The 26847-nt window shown below is 39.6% G+C and overlaps 1 protein-coding gene across 1 annotated transcript; it reads left to right on the top strand.

The window, feature by feature from the left end:
* The first annotated feature begins 6612 nt into the window (after positions 1-6612).
* On the top strand, positions 6613-13308 carry LOC142663839 (intelectin-1-like). The gene is made up of 7 exons (XM_075842669.1): positions 6613-6676; positions 7638-7787; positions 8048-8295; positions 9668-9826; positions 12729-12849; positions 12935-13038; positions 13156-13308. Exons 1-7 carry the CDS (start codon positions 6613-6615, stop codon positions 13306-13308), a joined length of 999 nt encoding a protein of 332 aa, XP_075698784.1.
* The last annotated feature ends 13539 nt before the right edge of the window (positions 13309-26847 follow it).

The raw sequence follows: 26847 nt of genomic DNA, 5'->3' as shown, positions 1-26847 counted from the left end.
TACAGGGGGGGCTGTATGGCGATATCTACAGGGGGGGCTGTATGGCGTTATCTACAGGGGGGCTGTATGGCGTTATCTACAGGGGGGCTGTATGGCGTTATCTACAGGGGGGCTGTATGGCGTTATCTACAGGGGGGCTGTATGGCGTTATCTACAGGGGGGGCTGTAAAAAGGCACTATCTACAAGGGGGGGTTGTGTGACACTCAGGTGAGGGGGGGGCCCCAGTCAAAAGTTTGCTATGGGGCCCAGTCTTTCCTTGTTACGCCCCTGTTGCCAATGTTTATATTCAAGAGGGCAGCACGGTGGCTCAGTGGTTAGCTCTATTGCCTTGCAGCGCAGGTCCTGGGTTCAAATCCAACTAAGGACAACATATGCATGGAGTTTGTGTGTTCTTCCCGTGTTTGCGTAGGTTTCCTCCCACACCCCAAAAACATACTAATAGGGAATTTAGATTGTGAGCTCCAATGGGGACAGTAAAACAGAGGACCTCTGTACAGCGCTGCGTAATATGTTGGCGCTATATAAGTAACTGAAATAAATAAATAATATTATTCATGAAAACTGGACAGGGCATCGGCAGATGGAACGTATATAGCCGTATGGCAGTCGTGAAGGGGTTAAATAATATGTTGATACATAGTGACATCCAACTAAAGTCATTGGACAATCTAAAGTTTTTTGACCACTAGAAAGACAAGCACATTTGCATACTTAAACTGCCAACACCGTAATGCCATCATTAAAGGTAATTCTGAAGTTATAGTGTGGAGAGACCTCCGCGTTCTCAGTCGATAACTCCAAGTATCTTGATTAGACTAATCTATAACATTGGATATTCATACATACCCTACAGGTGTTATCTTGTATATTATATGGAATTGTGCTGACATATGACATATTTTAAATGGTGGCTGGTTACCATCCAAAAGCCCCTGTGATTACAACTGCTCTTTTTTGCATTCTCTCCAGGAGAGCTGAAATCCCTTGCTATGTATTGGGAAATGTGCGTTAAGTTCACACTTTTTTATGTGCAAGAGATTTAACAGTGATTTTGTAATTTTTTTTTTAGGACTTCTATCGAGAAATGAGACCACTACCTTATTACTCCTAATCCCAACAACAGTGAATATCATAATGCAATACTTCAGACCAAAAAATAAAACTCCCTCTATCCCACATCCCAAAAGAAAGGGCTTTCCATGGGTAAAAGGGGAGGAAGACGTAGGAACAATTGCACCGGGAGAGAAAAACTGCCAGGACCCGAAAAGGAACATGAGAAGCTGGAGATCTTTTATTTTATCTAGATACACCCTGGACAGAAAAGAAATGGATGTCCTTTCTATGGGTTTATCTTTCTACCCTACTACTAGGCCAGACGACTTAAAACTGTTTGTTGATCTGAACAATTTCACGCAAAAACGTACGTTACAAAGAGACTTTATACTACAGAAACATAAAAACTACAGCTGAGACCCAACTTGTCAACAATTTCCTACACGTGGAGGTGAAATCGAAATTTTATTTTTACCCAATCCAAGGTAGGGATCACTACTTAGAGACCTTTATTTTTCTAGTCTCTAATGAATTCCGAATTCTACCACAATAGAAAATTATGATTGGGAAAAACTATTTATCTGTATCAGAAAAGAGAGCACTATGGAAACTCAGGAACGATAGAGATTTTGTCATCAGAGCTGCTGGCAAAGGGGTAGGGATGGTCATACAAATCCAAGAAACCAATATTTTAGAGGCACGTCTGATCTTGTCTGACACTGAATACTATCAAATGGCTAATAATGACCCCACTCTATCTCATCAGGAAGACCTTATCCAATTTATCGAATCAGCTCATTTAAACAGAAAGAGATGGCGTTTATACTAATCAAAAACCTTTAGTTTCCTTTTTTTTATAACTCCCCAAAGATCCATAACAATCTACAGAATCCACATTGTCGTCCTATTATCTCTTGTATTAAATACTTGTCCCCAATGTATCCCACTATATAGATCTTCATTTACAACCCTACGTCCTGCAGCTTCTGTCATGATGAAAAGACTCAACTCAACTGTAAAGAGAACTTGGTGGAGTCATCCAGAAACCGACACACATAGCTTCCTCCCCTCGAGATCTCTGCGCTATATTCAAGTGACTGTTCTTGATTTGGAGGGGTATCACAGCGGACGCTCTAATATTTGTACGCCATCTTAACACCTATGACCGGGGCACAGTCACAATGAATTTTCCACAAGACTCAATTGATTTTTTTGGACATTACTCTCATATGACAGGACCAACAGCCTTACCACTAAGACACATTTCAAAACAGTGGACGTAAATAGTTTTATTGATCTCGCAAGTGCCCAATACAAACCATAGCTCGCTTAAATCCTGAGTAACCAATTCCAACTAATAAGGAAAAATGCTTTTCATAGAGGTTTTCCATCAACAAGCTAAAGTTCTCAAAATGAGATTCAGAGAGAAAAATTACCCACGACATCTTGTAAATGCAGCCTATCATAAAAGCCCTTTCACATGGGCCAATGATCGGGCAAATAAGGGTAAATATGAATGCTCATTCCCAATCAATGATCAGCGAATGAACGAGAAAACGCTCTTTCATTGGCTAATCGTTTCATTTATGCAACACAAAATATTGTCTTTATTGGTAGTACCCTATTACCGCCGGAACCTCTCCCTAGTGTCCTCTTCTATTATTCCCTAACAATAATATGGAGCAGGAGTTCTATTGTTAGGGAATAATAGAAGAGGACACTAGGGAGAGGTTCCGGCAGTAATAGGGTCGTTCTTTTCAGAACCGGTGCCCGGTAGTATTACCAAATACAGGGCTAGATCAGTATGGCTATAGGGGTCAGCAAGAGCACCAGTATGCGATCCTCATAAAACACTTTGATCATATATTGACCCTATAAAGTGTATATAATCGAAGGGAACCTTAATCCTAGTACCTATAAGACACCTATATGTTCTGTATGTCAGTGTGTTACATAATAAAATGTGTGTTTTTCCATGTTTTATGAGCTGATTAAAAGCTACGTTTAATAATTAATTCTTTCTTTACTTAAACATATATAACGGTAATTTCATCAATAAAATGAGATTTGACCTTAAATCTGTCCCCCTCTCCAGGGATCCGTGTATCTGCATACAGAGGAATGCTGGGATAACGCACTACATGTTATCCCAGCTTTCTCCAGACACAGGGGCACGGGTAGTAAAAACCAAAAATAGATATAAAATATATAAACAATATCACAGAATTTATGTTAAATTAAATTCACATATTTTTACCTGTCACTAGCTTTTGTCTCCCTAGCCCTGCCCCATCTGCTTTCATGCATACAATTAAAATAACAGAACATGGGTGATTTGCACCCCTTTACAGATCCCACATGCAACCTGAAGGCCATAGGCATTGTCATGATCCGTGGGTATGTGGACCCACTAGGCCGCACCACCGTAGCAAAGTAGCAGTTGGCCAAACAACAGTTTATACAGTCTATGCAAAGTCCTAGCACAAGAGTACCTGTAATAGCCCCGACAGCAGCAGAGGCTTAGGCACAGATGGAACTTGAAGGTAGATGATGCCACACGTGGTGGATGACATCAGGCGTGGCAGATGACACCAGACGTGGTGTATGACAATAAGCGTGGTAGATGACTCCAAGACTAGATAAGACTCAGGAACAAATACAGCATGGGATACATGATACAGGTAGCAGGGCATGGTAACACTGGGAACAGGATACGACCAAGGGACCATTTGCTAGGACTAACATGGGAATACCCAACAACGCTTAGGCAAGGAGTGAAAGGAAAGGGCCCTTTTTATAGTCCAGGGTGATCTGGGGATAATTAATTAAATTATTTACATGTGCACGCGCTGTCCCTTTAAGGCAGGAACGAGCGCGCATGGAGGGAGATGTCAGCAGGAGGAGGGAGGTCTGCTGTCGCGGCCTTCAGCAGGTAAGAAGGGCAGTGTTCCGCGACCGTTACTGGTGCGCTAGAACAAATCACGGCAAAAAACAAGTAAAAAAATGCCTGTGGGGCAAAACCAGGGCCTTAGAATGTAGCATTCCAAAAGGTAACGTTTTACTTGTCCATGTACTTGTAATTGTACTTGTCTAATGTCTATGAGGAGATCCTACAAAAAAATTACATAATGCAAAAAATATAGCCATTACTTGATACATAATAAGGATATCTAAAAAAAAAATACAAAATAATAATTACCAATATAAATCAAACAGGCATTGAATAATGCCAAAAATTTAAAAAAGTGAGACTTTGCACTTGTGAAAAACTACTGTGTGTAAAATGGGCAAAAAAAATTGTATATTTTTTTGACTATTTGTCTCGATAACACAGGTAATAATTTCCATAAACAAACACTAGCTTAGGAGTCCAAAGATGTGGAATCCACTCACAAAATGACCTGTGGTGTGAACTATTTTCTTCCGGCTCTAGACAGCCTGTATCCAGCAGAAAAAAATCTACAGTTAGCATACATCCCTTTTTATTGTAATATAATTTTTTTTTGTATACGTCTGATTTAGAGCACAAACAAGAGCCCCAGCGATTTGTAGGGGAAACAGGCAGGAAGAGTTTAATTGAAATGAGTGGGCTGTCCATATAAGCCTAAAACACATAAATTCCCTTTATTACTATAAGTACCATAAATCAATTCTACAGGGACGGGTACACTGACAGGTTGTTGGATTTTTATATATCCACTTATCTTGGAAAGGTCTAAATGAAAAAAAAAAAATTCTAATAAATACAATACCACACCACACAGCCAAAGAAGGCAGAATTCATAGAAGCATAATACATTTTTGCACCCTTATTACATCTGCAAATCTCAATCCGATTGCTGGTCTAATGACCCAAACTAACAGCATCATAAATAAATGTGAATCCCATAGGTTAGTATAAATAATAATTATGTTGTTATGGTGCAGGAATAATAATTGTCAGTTTGGTAGCCATGCAATGCAATAAACCAGAAACTTCCTGAATAATTTTAAAACGTCTAAAGGAGTTGTCCACCTTCTGACCACTGATGAGCTATCCACCGGATAGGTCATCAATATATCCTCGGTGCGGGTCTGACACCCGGACCCCGCACAGATAAGCCGCTCCGGTGGCCTGCGGGCACCAGATGTTGTGGTACATAATGCTATGTACGGAGCCCGGAAGCAGTTGGCTCCATACATTGCATAGTAGCCGTGCTGCAGAACTGCAGGTCTGCTCCTATTCACTTGAATAGGAGCAGAGCTGCAGTACTGCAGCTCGGCTGCTATTCCATGGCCGGAGCGAACTGCTTCCGGCTTGTATGTCCGCTGCACGGAGTCACCGGACCAGCTGATATGTGCGGGGCCCGGGTGTCGGACTCCCACAGATCATGTACAGATGACCTATCCGGTGGATATGTCATCAGTTGTCAGAAGCAGGAAAACCTCTTTAACTAATTTTGCAAGTTTTATTACTGGTTGTGGTTGCATGGACAATTTTATATACGGTCATGGTGCATTTTTAGCCACATAAATGAGCACATATCTTTATTATGGGCCAATTCATGTTAAGGCTTATACACACAACTGTATTACTGCCCTTTACAAGCTCTAAATTGCAGAGAGCAGTAACACAGATTCCAAAGAGGTCTATAGTGCCCTACTGTACATCTGTGTGCTTCTAATTTCATTCCGAGGCATGGGGAGATTTGTTATGTTAGATTTCATATGAAAACCAATTGTGTTATGCCCCGATGGTTGCCATATTAAGGAAGTTTTCTACTTTGGAAGCATTGCCTCTATGGAAGAATATCTCTTTAATACAGTGTTGTATGGAGCACTATACGGTGGCTCATGGAGTGTCTATGGCTTCGTGGCACAGAATCACAGTAACTGTATTTGCCTTTGTACAGGCGTGTGCATGAGACCTAAAGGATAGCAATATTTGTATTCTTCAGTTGTCACACATCTTAGAAATAGCAGTAGAAACACAAGTTAGTAAACATGTCAGGCTAGTTATAGACTATTAGAATTGCTATATTCATAAGCTTCACTAGTCTAGTAAAACTACATTTTACATCATTTATTATCTTTAACTGAGTGCAAACTTTTTAGTGGCAAAATGAACTCCAATTTTAGGTCTGATTCTTTTATATAATAAATATCTTCACTAATTGTTAGAAAACGAAATGTGCAAAATAGCAAATGTGTTACTCTACGTAAACCAATAAAAAAAACATTTGATCCAAAAATCGAATCTTTATTAAATTGCAATTCCCAGCTTCTTTCATTATTTTTCCCGTAATGCAGAGTATAAAACAAGCAAAGCCTGTTCTGTCAGTCAATTAAAGAATGGAGTTGAGTTTGTTTAGTCACAATAACGCTATAAAAGCTGACAATTTTCTGAGAGCATCAGAGACCGTCGGTGCCACATTGGAAGTGCATCTGAGTTGGTAAGAACATTGTCCATTTTTGTCTCTTAACTTAATCCGAAATAGCTATTTTATAAGGGCATTATCCCAATGTTATTGTATTACATGTATTATTCCTATGAACTTTTGCATCTTTTTCAGTAGAAAATGTGGGTACACAACCTGGTAGTCCTTTCCTTGGCATTTTTTCAAGTATACTCCAACCAATGTCGTGAGTACTTTTTGGATTATTCTTTATATTGGAAACAGACATGTAGCAAATGACCTATGGAATTAATTTAACCAATTTCTCCATGTTGCATAAAACAAACTGTCATAAAATTGTTAAAATAATTATATGTAAATAAATTATATTATATATGTAAAAGGGTCTTTAGTTTATCGCAGTCTATGGGCAATACTATATTGTCAAAATTTCTATGCAGGCTTCCCTACTATTTCTATAAAAATTTCTATGCAGGCTTCCCTACTATTTCTATTAAAATTTCTATGCAGTCTTCCCTACTAGGGTACCTATATTTAAAGATTTCCGTAGATGAAAAATGTTAATTACTGTCAGAGAATAATAAATATTTCCCATAATACAAACTTTTAAAATGTTACAAAGATCGCTTGTGTGTGTAAGGCTTGGTTCACATCTGCGTCAGGACTCCGTTCATGGGTTCCGTCTGTACTTTCCGTCAGGGGAACCCTTGAACGGAATCCAAACTGAAACAAACGGAGACCACTATGATTTCCGTTTGTTTCAGTTTGGATTGTTTTCATGGTTTCCCCTGATAGAGAGCTCCGACAGAACCCATGAACGGAGTCCTGATGCAGATGTGAACGAAGCCTTACAGACCACTGAATACAGACAATGGAGGTGTTCTTTAAACATTACGGGTGAGCTCACACCTCTGATATGGAATCTGATCAGATGGTGGTGATACTTTTTTTCCTGGCTTGATATCAATTGAAGGCCAGATGGGATCAATCTCTGTCTATCGTTCCCATCTGGTAAGGATTTTTTTATGTGCAAGTGGAACTGCTTCCCTCTCCTAGTAAGTGTGAACATAGTCAGTTAAGTCAGTTGATAGAGTACAACATTTTTTTTAGATAACGGTGTATACTCAATGGTGTTCAAAATATAAATTTATACTAATTACTCTAACTAATTCTATATTCTTTGTTAGAGGATGCTTCTATTTCTGAGAAAAAGCTAAAACTTCTGAACATGTTGGTTTGCTGGGATGAAAACAATTGGTCAGGCAATCCTACTGGTGGATCTAAATATGGGCACAGGAGCTGCAAGGATATCCAAAATTCCAATAAGAATGCAAAAGGTGAGGCTAGATGTAAATGTATAGTATAAATATTGCTACATTTTGAAGCATATTTTAAGAACAGAGTGGCTTCTAGTTGCCACTAAATACGATTTCATAATATTACAGCCTTTAAAACGTGTGATATATATATATATATATATATATATATATATATATATATATATATATATATATATATATATATATATAAAACCAATATGTACTCCAACCATTATTCAAAGAAAGGTTCAGTACCATCTAATATGGTGTTATTGTAGACGGAATATACACGCTGTACACTGTAGATGGAGTGATGTATCAAACCTATTGTGATATGACAACCAATGGTGGAGGTTGGACATTGGTGGCCAGTGTCCATGAAAACAACATGAATGGTAAATGTACAGTCGGAGATCGCTGGTCCAGCCAGGATGGAAGCAACCCCAACAACCCTAAAGGAGATGGCAACTGGGCAAACTATGCTACATTTGGGCTACCTGATGGAGCTACCAGTGATGACTATAAGGTGAGGTGGCAGATTTCAGCAAATTTAATTCTATTACCCGTAAGGAACTTCAATGTTTCTTACTCTAAACCCTAATACCTTTGCATTGACCTGAAGACTTCATATAATTTAGTACTTGGAAATAATATGGTGTTCTAAAAATAGTAAATGTTATAATGGTAGGAAGATTTAATGACTAGGAAAACATTTGATGTAAATAGCAAATATGGCTAGGAAGATATGATGTTTAGATGAATTGCATAATTTGCAGGACTGATTGTAGATGGTAACCGCTTAGTAATCTCTGACATTTAACACCTAACTGGTGATTAATTTAGATCCCGCTTAGTTCTACTATTACCATAAGTAGAAAAAAAAACATGTTTTAGTGAATTTAAAGTAGTTTTGCCACATCTTCTATGCAGAATGTGGAGTAGTGTGAAGTGTACAGTGGTTGACCCCTCTGGGTTTGTCTTAGTTTTGGCTCATGGAAACTCTGCAATCAGCTGGGATTCCAAGTGGGTTCTGCTGTTTGAAATGGTTCTCTGCACTGGGTGGTGCAAACAGGACAAATTATCCTAAGGTGACAACACCTTTAAAGTTAAGTGATCCTTAAAATAAATTTTTCCATTGGACCTTCCACTGAAAAGATGTTCGTATGAATAAATTTAATCAGACTAACTTCAGCCTTTTTAAAGTCAGAAGATTGCCCACAGCGGGTGTCATGATGCCCATCAGCATACTATGGTGAACTACTATATGTTTTTAGGTTATGTAATCTATACTGGGTAGTACATTTTTTTTTAATAGATCCAGCAATGTTTTTCTGATCCAATACATTCTTATATTTTTATCAGAATATCTGTCTAAAGAAACATTTTTTGATAAATGGTACAATTTTCCCCCAAAAAAGTATTTAAATTGTAGATCGATTTTTTTGGGGGAAAATGCAAATATTGTGAGTGCTGCAATATTCTTGAAGCAGAAAACATTCTTTTTTTTGTTTACAAAAAAGAAGGAGGAAGAGGACTGGCACTGGCCAAATTCAGACACAATGTTGTACCTACATAGAGATCCTTTCCGGCAAATATTATGGAGTCTGCTTTAATTTTTGTGCACGGGGCGCTCATCGACAGAAACAGCACGCTGTGTATTGTAACAGAAAATAGAAATTCGTGGCACTCACCGACGCACTTTTTTATTAGTATCGATCTTGGTCTGCTTGGTGTGGAATGAACCTACGGCCGTTTCGCACTACATACGCTTTGTCAGCTTTTTTTACTTATAGGATAGGTTTTCCATGGCTGATAATACCTTCTGAATTAAGTAATTTCTGAATCTAATCTCAGTTAATTCAATGTAATAAAATGTTTGGTCTCTTTTATCATTATAGAATCCTGGCTATTATGATATTGTTGCGAAAGATCTGAGCTTGTGGCATGTTCCCAATTGTACACCCTTGTCACAGTGGAGAAATTGTTCTCTTCTGAGATACCGTACAAGCTGTGGTTTCTTTACTCAAGAGGGTGGTAACCTCTTCTACCTGTACAAAGTAAGTACAACATCGAGTGCAAAAGATGCTACTTCCATAACATTTTTGATGCAGGATGTCACAAAAAAGGAAACTGCAAATAAAAAAGCATGGCATGCAGTCATGTAAGGAAACGCAGTGCCTTAGGATAGCAAAATCAGATTCAGCAAGAGGGGAGAGTAAAAGATAACAAAAAAACTAAAAAAGTATAAAAAAAATGGGACGGTAAGGAAGTGAAAGTAAGAGAACAGTATAAGTCAAAGAGTATCATAAAAACATTAAAAAGATTGGTCATAGGTAGTTAGGCAAAAGAGGTAAAGAGCTAGATACCAGAAAGTCTCCATGACAGCTAGAACCCCTCACTCAAGGGGACTCTCTCAGAAGGAGTCCTGCAACTGTGACCAAATGACCTCAGACCGAAGAACTTTGTCTTCTAATGTCACAATAATATGTTCAAAACCCTAAATATCTTTACATTTTTAAATAGTTTTTTGAAAGGGGATTGAATATGACTTTTAACTTATAGCAATAGTCCATTTGGCAGCAGAAAGAGAATGCATTTGAAGTCTATCTTGTTTTTTTTTTTTTAGACATTTGCAATTGGAGGCGGGGGGTTAGGTGGAGTGATAATATGACACAGACATTCAGTTCATCACTCGTTTCTAGAGAGTCTAAGCTACTGGACAAAACCGCCAAATGTGACATAATGATGCCACCTCACTGAAGCCACGGAAGAAAAAATTAGAATGAGAGGGAAACATTTTCACCAGTCGTACGGCAGTTAGGAACCATTTAGTCAGGAGTTTGTATGAGGGTTCTTTAATGTTATATGAGTGTAAAGCATTGGGGACATTCTTCCAAATTTCTTTAATATTATATGAGCGTAAATCAGTGGGGAAATTCTGTGATGTTTTAAGACATCATAGATTATTCAAGAATATGATACAAAACATAATCATAACAGTAGTTTTAGCAAATGTTACAGAGATCATGAAGCATTTTGTTGTTTTTAAGTATGTCTGGTTGGTAAAATTGACCACAGTTCAAATGCCTTGTCTCACACCCATCGGTTATTAATAGAGATATACAGAGACTTTTTTCTAAAACAGAATAATTGCCTTGTCCACAAATTAGTAGCCGTTTCCCATTAACCGAGTGCCATATATACAATAATGACCTGCTACAGAAGAAAACATTTTCTGGTACAGTATATACTTTCTGACCAATGCACTATAATTCTGTAAGTTGGAAAAAAATATTTTAGGAAGATTTTAGTTGTATAGGCCAGGGGCCTCAAACTGGGCCGGCTAAATGGGCCGCACATAGAAAAAATTTGAAGTTGGCGAGCCGCATTACTTTCATATTTGATACAATACAAAATTATTGTTAATGAATTAGTTATTTGAACTACTATAATAATACTACATTACTATAAGAAATCTACATTACTATAACAATAATACATTACATAGCTCTATATTTAAATTTAACGGAAATTTGAGTTTACTCCACGTTCTTATTTGAACAATCCAGTTTTCCAGTTTAAGTGTCGCTAGATGCAGTCTGGCTGCTCAGTTGGCAGCGTTTGGCAGAGACAAGAATATGAAGATTGGGCAGCCCCTTTTTAGATAGTGCCACAGTGCCCTCTGTAGATAATGCCACAGGGCCCTCTGTAGATAATGCCACAGTGTCCTCTGTAGATAATGCCACACACCCACCCATAGATAATGCTACAGTGCACTCTGTCGATAATGCAACAGTGCCCTCTGTAGAAAATGCCACACCGCCCCCCTAGATGATGCCACAGTGCCCTCTGTAGATAATGCCACACTCACACACACATACACACACACCCACACACCGAAGTGTCGGGATTGTGAATAGACATCCCGTCCTGGCTGAAAGGAATGTCTAGTCACTGTCAAGACACTTCAGTAACGTTAATGTGTAAGTAAATGACTGCACATACTGATCTAGCAAGATCACTATGCGCTGGTTAAATGAATGGAAAGAAGTGTATGACGCTGATTGGTCACTGATTGGTCAGCATCATACACTCCTCTGTACAATGCCCACTTGGTCAAAAGTAAAAACACGAGCAGTTGGGCATTAAGAAAGAAATTAGCATAAAGCTAAAATCGCTCATAATGTGGTGAAAATAGATCATTTTTCTAAATAAAAACCACTGCTGTCACCTACATTACAGCACCGATCTCATTATGTAGGACATAGGGCACTTATAATGTGGTGACAGCAGATTGGTATAAGGTAGTAACAGAAATTGGAATTAACTACATAAAGTCTTATGATGAGCATAGTATTAACACAGGGAGACAGAATGTTTGCGGAGTAGGAGTTTAAAATGTGGTAAGTCTGTCCACGGGGCCCATTTTCATAGACAACTTGCTCTATAACCTGTAGATGTAGCAAAATTAGGTTCATATTGAAAATGGAGAAAGACCCTATTTAACACCTCCGAGAGATTCAAGGCTTCAGCCGTTTTCCACCACTTAGCTACATGAAATTTAGCTGCGATCAGTATATGGCTGACTGGCCATTGAAATTCCAAAGGAATCGTGTCCATCTGCAGATCTAGTAAGGCTACTGCATGAGATGGTGTGAGTACTTCTCCCATTAATTCTGAAATATAACAGAAAATATGTTTCCAAAAAGGGTAAACCGATTTACACGACCACCATAGATGAAACAGTGTGCCCCGTGCCCCGAGGAAGGTTCAGCTTAGATGGTATCTCACCCCTGTACGACTACAACATATGCAAATAGGTGCTTCCCCGTTATGCTGGAGATACTGTAGAGTAACAAAAATTGGTTGCAAAAGTGTTCATATCCTGGAAGATTTCCTCGGGCAACATGCAAACCTTTCACCAGTATATTAACATAATTTTTTTTGGTTAACTCTTAGAAATATCCAGTGGTGTACAATGTTGGAGCCTGCCTTGTAAACAACGGACCCGCTGTTCCTGTTGTATATGACTTTGGAAGTGCTGAGAAGACCGCATCATATTACTCACCAAATGGGCAAAGTAAGTTTCCGTTGAATGGGGCCGTAATATAATGTGCAGTGTAGATGTCGTCCATACTGATAATTGTTTCTGTTTGTCTCTGCAGAAGAGTTCACTGCTGGTTATGTCCAGTTCCGGGCTATTAATTTGGAGAGAGCTGCCCTGGCTCTGTGTCCAGGTGTGAAGGTGACGGGATGTAATGTAGAACATGTAAGTATTAGAACTTAAATATCATCTGTCGTTGCGTTTTATATTACTGATTAGGTTGTGGGGTACCCCAAAAAAACAACAAATAGTCTTTTGGTAATATTCCTTATTTACTTCCAGCACTGCATTGGAGGAGGAGGCTACATTCCAGAAGATTCCCCAAGACAGTGTGGGGACTTTGCAGCCTTTGACTGGGATGGTTATGGATCACATGTGGGATGGAGTACCAGCAAGCAGATAACTGAAGCAGCCGTCCTCCTGTTCTATCGTTAACTTGTACCTATTTCAGTGAAAGTATATATGTGCTTGTGAACTGTAAAACGCAGCCCAAACGTACTTAAAAAATTGGTTCAGCAACAGTTGTAGAATTTTTTTTTATTTTTATACAATGTGATTCAGAATATTGGCTGCTTATCTGCTTTGATTTCTTCACATATAAAGCAGTGGGGACATTGTTGTGCAATGATAAGGAATCCTGCAACAAATATTTTTCTACCCGCCAAATTATCACTCATTTGGGTGACAGTGTGGTTTACTAGTAATTAGAGATGAGCAAATCGATTCTACATAAATAAAATTTGTTATGATATTCCCAAATTTTCGCAAATCTCAAACTTTTGGGATGCGTCCCGCACGAATCGCTGAAAATAGCAGCCACCATTTTACAGATCAAAAGAAGACAAGAAAACAGAGAAGGATGACATGACCTCGGGGTGCAAACTGGCGGCCTCCCCATAATGGCTTATAGGAAGCCCTCCCTATTGCACTGCCAATCTTGAGGGGTATAGGTGTGAGTCACTGATGAAAAGTCATATGAGTCATAGCCGTTATAAACAGCCCAATAAGGAAATGCTGCTGCTTTGAGGCTGGGAATACAAATAAAAGAGAGAGGACATCAGACAGAGAGTGAAAGATAATGAAACACAGAATACGGATAGATCGTGGATCTGTAAAAGCAAGAATTGGCGGGCACACATCTATGAAGTGTAAAATCTGTGCCCTAGAACAAACGACTAAAACTACCAAAGTAGGGCAAAATAATTGACCAGCACTTCCAAAATACAGTAACAACATTTTTTATTGACACCAAAAAGGGGAAGACAAACATGTTAAAAACATTGTATACAAGAATTCAAACATTAATCCATAATAAGATACACCGTAAAGTGCGCAAAATTCCCAAACTAGATCAGACATGTTGGACACATGAATGGCCCTAATAAGGATCCCACTTTAATACATATGGTAATTCCTAAGATAGGATAAGATCATGAATAAATGTGACATACAATGCACAAAGGAACATACCTAAAACATCATAAGAATAAGACAATAGATACAAGCACGGCAGAGGGACGCACGCTTTAAAAACAAAGACCAGCCCCACGCCTTTTGCCTGAGGAAGCTAGGTTTCCCCTGGCGATACATGTGGGGCTGGTCTTTATTTTTTAAGTGTGCGTCCCTCTATCGTGCTGGTATCTATTGTCTTATTCTTATGTTTTAGGTATGTTCCTTTTTGCATTGCATGTCACATTTATTAATGATCTTATCCTATCTTAGGAATTTCCATATGTTTTGAAGTGGGATCCTTATTAGGGCCATTCACGTGTCTGGCAGGTCTGATCTAGTTTCTGGCTTTTGCGCACTTTATGGCGTATCTTATTATGGATCACTGTTTGAATTCTTGTATACAACATTTTTAACTTGTTTGTCTTCCCCTTTTTGGTGTCAATCAAAAATGTTGTTACACTTTTGATAACATTTTGGAGGTGCATGTCGATTTTTTTGCCCTACTTTCTCTTGTAGTTGTAGATAGTTTTGGATTTGTGTCAGTGAGTGCTTTTAAGAGAGTACAAATCACACCCTGAAAGAGAATAAGGGGCAAAATAGAAGATGCGTGGACGGAACTCAATATGTTATTGCCTGTTCGCGTGGAGAAAAGTTTACGCTGGTCGTGAAATCCATCTAGGTGACTGTCTGGAAGACTCTAGATAGATGTGAGCAAACCATGTAAGGAAGAAGGAAAGGAAACATACAAGGGGGATGACACAAACAAAAGTTGAGGAAGACAAAAATGCAATATCCAGTAGAAAGGTATATTACAAAGCAACAAAACATATCTGAAACACAAGCATTAGCTCCCAAATAGTAAGGTGCCATACAATAGATTAGATAGGACCGTCCCCAAAAATAATTAAAGGGGATATTCCTGTACTTCCTTGTTAAAGTGTGGGCACCAGTCTCATCTAATGACAAATATTTGTGACCAGAGGGAAAAGGGGGAATTGAAGGGGGTAAGGGGTAGGGGTAGATAAGGGAAAGCAGACAAAAAAAAAACACTTCACTTTTCAACACTCTCCTTTCCTAGGGGATCCAAAGGTCACTACACTGAAATCCTGGGCCTCCACTGTGGGAAGAAACGTCAGCGACATAGGCAAGACAGGTGTCCATCAGTTACTGATACCCCGCCACAGGGAGTGATAAGGGGTGTAACTCAAGTAAGGATAACGAAGCGGGTACGCCTCTTCTTAGGTCTCTTTCAAAGTTTCTCTCCAACAGACATTCCCCATCTTGGAAGGCAGAAAATTTGTGGTTTTGATATATACACAACAGGGAAAAGAATAAGTCCCAGCGATAATTGATATGTCGAGTGAGAATTTGCAACAGAGGTTTAAGCGCTCTCTTACGCTATATCTTTAAAGAAGCAATGTCTGCAATAATTTTGACCTCATGAGGCCCAATAATAATAGTCTCTTGATCTTGCAACTTTCATGAGTCTGTCCTTGGTCTTATAGAACGCAGGTTTAATCACAATGTCCCAAGGTAGGCCATCTTGCCACGACCCAGACAGGGCCCTGTGAACACAGTCAGTTTCATAGAAAATATCTGGCATCCCCGGAATTAGTGATTTATACAGGTGTTGTATCGAAGTTCAAGTACTGTCTCCGGTAGCTTGCATATGCGGAAATCAACCTTCCGTGACCTATTTTCCAACTAATCTATGTTGGAATTAAACTGCTCCACTTGGGCATAGAAGTCAGAATTGTTGTCAGCGTTTTCATTCGCTTTAGCCACTGTGCCATCTAATTTGTTTCAAATGTATCAATACGTTGGCCTAAGTCTCTAAACTCGATCTTTATTTCAGAAGTGAGCTTGCTACATATTTTCTCAAGCTCCTGCTGCAACAACTGAGAAAAGCGAGCAATTAGGGCCTTATCACTAGAGTATCCTAGCTGTGGAGGTGTGTCTTGGGCCAACCATATCAAAGGCCTTGTTGTCCACCATAGTTTGGCAGGCAGAAGAGGTATGAGAGGGTTCAGGACCAAAAATATTGGGGACATTGCTCAGCCAAGAGTGGGCTTACTGGGAAGCCATAGCCTGATTTTCTGGCAGCGAGGCTACCATCGGGTGCTGATGTGGAGCGGGTGCCTGAATTGTCCTGGGCGCCATGTTGGATTGTGCCGCTTGTTCTGTGGCCTGTGTATCGCTGCTTGCCACCCAAAGCATAGAACCAGCGGTAGAAGGTCAGATAAGGTAGGGGTGAGGGTTGTGATGACCGATCACCAGCTGAGTAGCTTAGTTAGCTGAAGTGGCATGGAGCTCCTGACTCATGCGTCGTCAGTGTGTTAGTTAGACAGGCAGCCATTGCTGAGAGTGAGTGCTGCAGCTATACAACTCTTACATTCATTTGTGAATAAATTATATTAATCCTGGTGCTGATAGCTTGCCGCTGCCTTGCATATCGTTCTGCGTCAGGCATTTATAGAGCACCGTTATACTTTTGTACGTGTCTAAGTGCCAATTTATTTTGAAAAAATAGATTTTAATTTATATTTAAATCCTGGTGCTGATAGTGTGCCACTGCCTGCTGACACAGTCATGGACGTGATGTCACTCATTGTTCTTCATATATCTATTTGCTAATATTGTTACCAAAAATTGACGTATTATTCTGCTTTAAGCAGTCATACGTCACTGCTATACATGTCGGTGTCAAAGCGACAATTTTTTTCAAATAAATGAGTAAAAAGCCATTGTTTCTTCACTTTCCAGGACAATCAGGCACACTGTTACTGGCACATGCAGTGGATAATATATTCTGCATATCATAGCATTACTAGAGCTTTGTACTAGCGTTATAAGAGATGAGCGAACTTATCAAAAGTTCGGTTCGGCTAGTTCGCCGAATTTCACAAAAAAGTTCGGTTCGGACCGAACTAGTTCTGACCGAACCTGTCACTTACGTGCGCCGAGCATGCTACTGTCCAGGGTGCTGATAGAGTTAATGGGCTGCACTAACTCTTTCAGCAACCTTCACAGTACATGCTCGGCGCGCGGAAAATACTATTTTAAATGTAATAAAAAAATAAAAAATATACGTTCGTACTTACTTTCCTCCTGTCCGGCCTCCAGCGATGACGTTTCATCCCTTTCGTCGCTGCAGCCAATCACAGGCTGTAGTGGCGGTCACGCACGTCAGGATGACGCTTCATCCCACGTGACCGCCTCTGCAGCCAATCACAGGCTGCAGCGGCGACATGAATGAAACGTCATCGCTGGAGGCCGGACAGGAGGAAAGTAAGTATGAACGTATTATTATTATTTTTTGGCATGTATGTATGTATGTATGTATGTATGTATGTATGTATGTTGGCATGTATGTATGTTGTCATGTATGTATGTATGTATATCTGTGCATGTATGTTGGCATGTATGTATATATGTGCATGTTTGTATGTATATTTGCATGTATATATTTGCATGTATGTATGTATGTATGTTTGCATGTATGTATTTTTGCATGTATGTTGTCATGTATGTATGTATGTTGTCATGTATGTATATATGTGCATGTGTGTATGTATATTTGTATGTATGTATGTATGTTTGCATGTATGTGTGTTTGCATGAATGTATGTTTGCATGTATGTATGCATGTTTGTATGTATATTTGCATGTGTGTATATATATATATGTATGTATGTTGTCATGTATGTATGTATGTTGTCATGTATGTATATATGTGCATGTATGTTGGCATGTATGTATATATGTGCATGTGTGTATGTATGTATATTTGCATGTATGTATGTTGTCATGTATGTATGTATATATGTGCATGTATGTTTGCATGTATGTTGGCATGTATGTATATATGTGCATGTTTGTATGTATATTTGCATGTATATATTTGCATGTATGTATGTATGTATGTTTGCATGTATGTATTTTTGCATGTATGTTGTCATGTATGTATGTATGTTGTCATGTATGTATATATGTGCATGTGTGTATGTATATTTGTATGTATGTATGTATGTTTGCATGTATGTGTGTTTGCATGAATGTATGTTTGCATGTATGTATGCATGTTTGTATGTATATTTGCATGTGTGTATATATATATGTATGTATGTTGTCATGTATGTATGTATGTTGTCATGTATGTATATATGTGCATGTATGTTGGCATGTATGTATATATGTGCATGTGTGTATGTATGTATATTTGCATGTATGTATGTTGTCATGTATGTATGTATATATGTGCATGTATGTTTGCATGTATGTTGGCATGTATGTATACATGTGCATGTTTGTATGTATATTTGCATGTATATATGTTTGCATGTGTGTATGTATGTTTGCATGTATGTATGTTTGCATGTATGTATGTTGTCATGTATGTATGTATATATGTGCATGTATGTATGTTTGCATGTTTTTATTTTTGCATGTATGTTTGCATGTATGTTTATATATATGTGCATGTATGTAATTATGTTTGCATGTATTTATGTTTGCATGTATATTTGTGCATGCTTGTATATATGTATGTATGTATCTTTGCATGTTTGTTTGTAAGTATGTATGTTTTCATGTGTGTGTGTATGCATGTATGATAGTTTGCATGTATATATGTGTGTATGTTTGCATGTATGTATATATGTGCATGCTTGTATATATGTATGTATGTTTGTATATATGTATGTATGTATATTTGTATATATGTATGTATGGCCATGTATGATACTGTCTGCTGGCGCCCTGTATCTAAGTCAACTTCACGGGAGGCTTCTATACATGGTATAACAGTCAGTATCACACATTAAACTGAATCTAAGCCTACGACATGTTTTATTTCATTTTTACAGGTTTGGTGTTTGGACTACGTCGGTTTCGAGGACTACTTAGATGACGTTTTTTTTTTCTACAATAAAATGGTTAATGAGGGTTGTGTTGGGGGTGCTTTATTTCAATAAAATATTTTATCTATATCTTTGTCTTTTTCTTTTCAAATTTTATTATTACCACTTTAGTAATGGCCGCTGTCTGAGTGACAACATCCATTACTAAGGCGAGGCTTATTGTTAGCCGGTGCAGAGGCTAACACTAACCACCATTATTACCCCGGTACCCACCACCACCAGGGGTGCCGGGAAGAGCCAGGTACGATCCAGTACCCGACCATCTGTTGTGATGGTCGGGCCCTGGGGCGGCCGCAGGCTGGTATTATGAGGCTGGGAAGGGCCAAAAACAGTGGACCTTCCCACCCTTGTAATGCTAGGCTGCTGCTGCTGTGTTGTATCTGGCTGGTTATAAAAGTGGGGGGGGACCCCACGTCATTTTTTTAAATTATTTATTTATTTACATTTTTTTTTTTAAAAAGACATGGGGTTCCACCCAATTTATCATAACCAGCCACATACAACACAGTGTTATTAGCCTGGGAATGGACAAAACCAGTGGCCCTTCCCACCCATGTAATGCCAGACTGCTGCGGCCTTGTATATGGCTGGTTATTAAAAATGTGGGGGACCCGTCTATTGCTAAATTTGTTAAATTCCCAAAAAAAAACGACGTGGGGGTCCCCCCCATTTTTATAACCAGCCCGATACAACACAGCAGCAGCAGCCTAGCATTACAAGGGTGGGAAGGTCCACTGATTTTGGCCCTTCCCAGCCTCATAATACCAGCCTACGGCCGCCCCAGTACCCGACCATCACAACAGATGGTCGGGTACTGGATCGTACCAAGCTCTTCCCGGCACCCCTGGTGGTGGTGGGTACCGGGGTAATAATGGGTGGTTAGTGCTAGCCTCTGCACCGGCTAACACTAAGAACCGCCTTAATAATGGACGCTGTCAATCAGCCAACTGCCATTATCTAGGCACTAATAAAGTTTGAAAAAAAACCACAAAGACAATTCTTTTTTATTGAAATAAGAAATCCCCAACAAAACCCTCGTTAACCATTTTATTAAAATTTGAAAAAACGTAGATCTACGCAGTAGTCCAACGAATCGAAGATGTAGTCCAATCGGTACATCAAAATCTGCAACAACATAAAAAAACAGTTATCAATGTGAACAATACCAATACTTCTACTCACCTACACACATATATACACGCACACACAAACAAACAACCATACACAGACACACATATATACACAAACACAACAAGATATACACACACACATAAACAGACAAACACACACATATACACGAACTCACACATATACAAACAAAAACACACATATCCAAACACACACACACACACAGTTATACACACATACACGAACACATATACACAAACACATATACAAACAAAAACACACATACCCAAACACACATATACACAAACACACCCATATATACACACAAACACACACTCATATACACACATATACACATATACAAAAACACACACAAACATCTACACACAAACATATACACAAATACACCCATATATACACAAACATATACACAAAACACATATACACAAACACACCCATAAATACACACACACATATAAAAACAAAAACAGACAAAGTCACATACCCAAACACACATATATACACAAACACACACATACACAAACACGGTTTCTTTTAAATGCTGCTGGGGAACCCGCTCGATCCACTATATAAGGCTGCGCTACAGTGCAGCATTTAAAAGAAACAGGATCCTGACCTGTCCATAGAGTTTAAGGCAGCACATGAGCGTGCGGATCTTGTGCGTGGTGGTGACTTGCCAATCATGTGAACGTGTTATAGAGGACAGGAGTGGAGGAGATGTAACAGACTGAGCTACGTAATGGTAAGAACAGAGTTCACAGCAGCACAGAGTATTTCAGGAGATGAGCGTGCAGATTCAGTGCTGCTGCGAACTCTGAACTTACCATTACGTAGCTCTCAGTCTGTTACCTCTCCTCCACTCCTGTCCTCCAGAACACCTTCACATGATTGGCAAGTCACCACGTAATGGTAAGAGCAGAGTTCACAGCAGCACAGAGTATTTCAGGAGATGAGCGTGCGGATCTTGTGCGGGGTGGTGACTTGCCAATCATGTGAAGGTGTTATTGAGGACAGGAGTGGAGGAGAGGTAACAGACTGAGCTACGTAATGGTAAGAGCAGAGTTCACAGCAGCACTGAATCTGCACGCTCCTCTCCTGAAATACTCTGTGCTGCTGTGAACTCTGTTCTTACCATTACGTAGCTCAGTCTGTTACATCTCCTCCACTCCTGTCCTCTATAACACGTTCACATGATTGGCAAGTCACCACCACGCACAAGATCCGCACGCTCATCTCCTGAAATACTCTGTGCTGCTGTGAACTCTGCTCTTACCATTACGTGGTGACTTGCCAATCATGTGAAGGTGTTCTTGAGGACAGGAGTGGAGGAGAGATAACAGACTGAGAGCTACGTAATGGTAAGAGCAGAGTTCACAACAGCACTGAATCTGCACGCTCATCTCCTGAAATACTCTGTGCTGCCTTAAACTCTGTGGACAGGTCAGGATCCTGTTTCTTTTAAATGCTGCACTGTAGCGTAGCCTTATATAGTGGATCGAGCGGGTTCCCTAGCAGCATTTAAAAGAAACAGGATCCTGACCTGTCCACAGAGTTTAAGGCAGAACAGATTATTTCAGGAGATGAGCACGGGCAGCCGTTCGTTTTTCCGAGCCGTGCTCCCATCATGCACACGACCGTAAAAACACCCGTTATTGCGGGTCGTAATTACGACCCGCAATAACGGGCTCATAGACTTCTGTTACCCACGGGTACCTTTCCGTATTCTCACGGGAAGGTGCCCGTGCCGTTAAAAAAATAGAACATGTTCTATTTTTCTATTTTACGGGCCGTGCTGCTATAATTATAATGACAGCACGGTTCGCAAAAGCGGCCGGCTGCCCGTAGTTACGAGTCGTAATTACGAGCACGGCCCGTAAAATAAAAAAATAGAACATGTTCTATCTTTTTAACGGCACGGGCACCTTCCCGTGAGAAAACGGGAAGGTACCCGTGGCTAACAGAAGTCTATGGGCCCGCTATTTCGGGTCGTAATTACGACCCGTGATAACGGGTGTTTTTATGGTCGTGTGCATGAGGCCCCGTAATGACGGGTGGCTACATGTGTGCACCCGTCATTACGGCAGCGTTGCTAGGCGACGTCAGTAAGGGTATGTGCACACACACTAATTACGTCCGTAATTGACGGACGTATTTCGGCCGCAAGTACCGGACCGAACACCCTGCAGGGAGCATCATATTTATGTACGATGCTAGGAGTCCCTGCCTCTCCGTGGAACTACTGTCCCGTACTGAAAACATGATTACAGTACGGGACAGTTGTCCTGCAGAGAGGCAGGGACTCCTAGCATCGTACATAACTATGATGCTAGGAGCCCGGCTCCCTGCACTGTGTTCGGTCCGGTACTTGCGGCCGAAATACGTCCGTCATTTACGGACGTAATTAGTGTGTGTGCACATACCCTAAATAGTCACTGTCCAGGGTGTTGAAAGAGTTAACTGATCGGCAGTAACTGTTTCAGTACCCTGGACAGTGACTACCGATCACAGTACCTGTAAAAAAAAAGACGTTCATACTTACCGAGAACTTTCTGCTTCCTCCAGTCCGGTCTCCTGGCCGTTGCCTTGGTGACGCGTCCCTCTCGACATCCGGCCCGACATTCCTTGATGACGATGCAGCCCATGTGAGCGCAGCAGCCAATCACAGGCTGCCGCGGCCTCTGCAGCCAATCACAGGCTGCCGCGTCAGAAAAGGTCGGACTGGAGGAAGAAGAGGGACTCGTCAACAAGACAACGACCGGGTACGTATGAAATGCTTTTTATTTTATTTTTAATCAGCAGCCTCTTTTCTCTATCAGTGATTGATAGAGATAAGTGGCTGCCGATTTGTATAATGTTTTTGACCGGGTTCGGTCAAAACGGGTTCGGCCGAACCCGGTGAAGTTCGGATTCGCTGCGAACCGAACTTTACCGGAAGTTCGGACCGAAACCGGGTTCGGTTGTCCCGGTTCGCTCATCTCTAGACTTATAACCATTTCACTGACAGTTAACACTAGGGTAAAAGCCTTTAATAGCCACTTTTTTTTTTTTATAGGATTCTGCACTTTTACTATTCAGTGTGCCTCAACATCTGTATGTACGATAAATATGTATGTATAGGAAAGTGGCTTGCGACCTGCCAACGTCTTGGGACCACTGCTGTCATTTATATTCATTTGCAGATTCTGTCAGAATTTAAGTGCAGATTTCACACCTAAATTCAGTCAGAATGCGCAAGCATTCCGCCTGCGTTTCACATACTCCTGCCAAATACTCAATAAATAATCCACAGCATGTTTATTATTGGCACAAATGAACTTCAATAGAACTTATCTGTGTGCGGATCCACATGTCATTCTGCAGCAGGAATCAGAGTTTCTGCTGTGTATTTCTGGCACAGAATAATTTCAAAATATGCCGCGAAATTGCCTAGTCCAAATCCTTACCGTGTGAACACACCCTAATAGAAATCGGCACTTCATGCACTATGTAGCCTGTGATAGACTTGTGTTTATGTACAGCAGTCAATCTGAAGGGGCAGAATGTTATGTACCCCCCCTGCACCCATGCTGGTCCGCTGCATTTCATAACTATGTCGTGTTGCCATGCCAATCTACGCTGGTGGCCTATTTACAGCGGACATGGTCCTCCTGAGTCCTGACCCTTGCCGGAGTATCAATTCCTGCTTGTTGGATTCTGCCTCTAGCCTGCATGCTACATCTATAGGCAGCCTGTGTTTGACCCAGCTTTTCCTACTCTGGACTCTCTCACCTTGCCATTTGGATTTGTCGACTTCTATTGTTTCCCTCTAGATTATCCTTTAACTTGGATTCTTGAATCTGCCTCCGTTATGCCTTCTGGATTTGTCGTTCCTTGCAGACTTCCCAGTTCTGAACAACGGCTGCAGTCTGACTTCTGTTTTGTGCCTTATCACTGACGCGTCTCGCTGTGACTATTCTGTGGACCGCAACCTGGGGATCCGACCGGTGAAGAACAGGATGATCCCTGAGGCTTCATACCTCACCTTAGTGAGCACCAGACCGATTGCAGTACAAGGTTTTACTGCTCCAAGGTACACCAGCCTAACAGTATACATAGTTTATGAGGACAATCTACCATCTCACGCTATCATTTTCAATTTCTCCATTATGTTCTGCTTATACAAAAGCAAATTATTATATAGGTAAATAGAACACCTACACACATACTAAATATAGCATTCAATGTTCATTCAATTTATTTCCAAAATAGCAGACACAAATGAGTGCTTTAAAAAAAAAAAAAAAGTATTGAAATATTTAGAATTTGAATTACAAAAAAATGAAGTGAATGAATGAGTTAAGCGACTTCAAACTTTACTACAAGAACCTTATTTGTGAAAATTATTGATATTATTTTATGAACTACTTCTCTGACACTGGAAATATTTGACATCCAGCAAACCTAATATTTAAAACAGAGAGGAAGGAAGTGCGAGAATTCCACCAGACCCAGCAGAAGTATTGCCATATAAGATTTAGAGATGTAGTACATAAAAGAGATTGATGTCAAACAAAATCAGGCAGAATAGTCTTAAGGAAATTATAAATGTCTTCCTCTACAGTCCTGCTAAATTTGTATATTATATTTAGAATTCACAGTAAGGGTAACTGTTCACAGTTATCTATTGGTGAGGAGATCAAATGAAGCTCAGTAGTTTAACTTTATGGGAAATACGTTTCCAAATACAGATATATATATATATATATTTTTTTTTTTTTTAGCTAAAGCAGAACTATTTATATAAATTTTGCCAAATATTTTAATTACATTTTTACATTTAACTTTAGAATTAATCAGTATGCAGTAATTACAGCATTTAAATTGTTCATATTTATTTATTTTAGCTAAAGTTGAACTATTTATATCAATTTAGCCATATATTTTTATTTTCATTTTAAATTTAATTAGCATGCAGTAATTATAGAATTTACATTGGTCACAAAAATTATATATTAAACTTCAAAAACAGCCATATCATTTGTTTTTTATTGAGGTATAAAAACATTTAGTTAAAATGTATATAAAATTATATAAAGTTACTGGATGTTAAAAATCATGTGCTACTTATTTTTTATTATTTTGTTCTCACTTCAATATGTATAAAAATAAGCCTAATTTAGAGCTACTTTGCTTAACTGCATTACAAATTAATTAAAGATTTGTCCCCTTAACTGTTCTTGAAATGCGTTAAAGAGGTTGTCCGATGAAAAGAAAAACTATCTATTATTTTACTTTTGTGAAAAAAAAGAAACTTTCTAATATTCTTTCTTTTTCAAACATGCACAGATTGCAGGTTTTCAGTCTTCGTGGCGTGGACGCGGAAGTTCGGAGCTGCTGTTCTTGCTCAGATGCTCGACACAGGCTCTGGGGGAAGGAGTTCCCGCCTCCGCATTGTATGTCGATGACGTGGATGAATGAACTTGCTGCCTCGTTCAATACGTCAGCTAAACCAGGCCCCTTCTCGGTCTCTGAATTAGCCGTGATGGAGAAGGGGCTGGTTTAGCTGATGAATTGGGAAAGGCAGCCAGTTCATTCATCCACGTTATAGACACACAGAGAAGAGGGGGAGCTCCTTCCCCAAGAGCCTGTGTCAGCGCTTCACAGCAAGAACGGCAGCTCAAAACGTCCAGGTAGACATGACAGAGACAGAAAACCTGCAATCCGTGTAGGTTTGAAAATTAAAGTATATTAGAAAGTTTCTATATTTCACAAAAGCAAAATAATAATTCGTTTTTCTTTTAGTTTTTCTTAATCCCTTTACGTTTTACAATTTGTCATGATACCGATTCTATACAATCTCACGCAGTAAAAAAGTATAAGTTAATATATTCTTTTTTTTTTACATCGGAATCTGTGGGTAATGGATTGGGCGATGGAATGACGACAGATATTTTTTGACGGACAGTCACAAATAAATTGATACAAACGGAAACCAACTGAAGCACAATTTTCCTTTTTTTTTTTTAATGTATCTTGAAGCAGAATCCTTTAGAAAAAACCAAAAACTTCTGCTTCAGTTGGTTTCTATTTGTATCCATTTGTACCTTTGGTTCTTTTTTTAACAAATCAGTTTTTTTTTTAAACTATAGGAAATTATGCAAATTCAGGAAGGAATGTAAGGAAAAATCTAAATTTTGGACAGTAACACATCATGTAGTAAACTTGCTGCTGAGGAGGAGAAAGCTGTCCAGGGAAGAGATGTCAATAGTAACATTCACTACGCCCAAAACTTCGTCCATGATGAGCCATTATGTCTACTCCACCCTGACAAGTTCAGAGGCTACTTGCGCATGAGACGGATAATGCTCAATCCACCATCAGGTGTGTGTCTTTGCTGGGTCTCTCCAGTCTCCCAGGTGTGCTTATTATCTGCACACTGAGGAGACTAGCGAGGCCAGGCTCAGCACAGGAGAGA

Source organism: Rhinoderma darwinii, chromosome 11 (genome assembly GCF_050947455.1).
Source record: "Rhinoderma darwinii isolate aRhiDar2 chromosome 11, aRhiDar2.hap1, whole genome shotgun sequence".
Taxonomy (NCBI): domain Eukaryota; kingdom Metazoa; phylum Chordata; class Amphibia; order Anura; family Rhinodermatidae; genus Rhinoderma; species Rhinoderma darwinii.
Note: the sequence above shows the minus strand (reverse complement) of the source record. Positions and strands in the feature narration are given on the sequence as shown.

What these genes read in the sequence shown, in the direction of transcription:
- LOC142663839 (XM_075842669.1), top strand. Translation starts at nt 6,613, where the DNA reads ATGTGGGTACACAACCTGGTAGTCCTTTCCTTGGCATTTTTTCAAGTA. An exon ending in TTACTCACCAAATGGGCAAA is followed by an intron (nt 12,850 to 12,934) that starts GTAAGTTTCCGT and finishes TTGTCTCTGCAG; the next exon opens with AAGAGTTCACTGCTGGTTAT. An exon ending in CGGGATGTAATGTAGAACAT is followed by an intron (nt 13,039 to 13,155) that starts GTAAGTATTAGA and finishes ATTTACTTCCAG; the next exon opens with CACTGCATTGGAGGAGGAGG.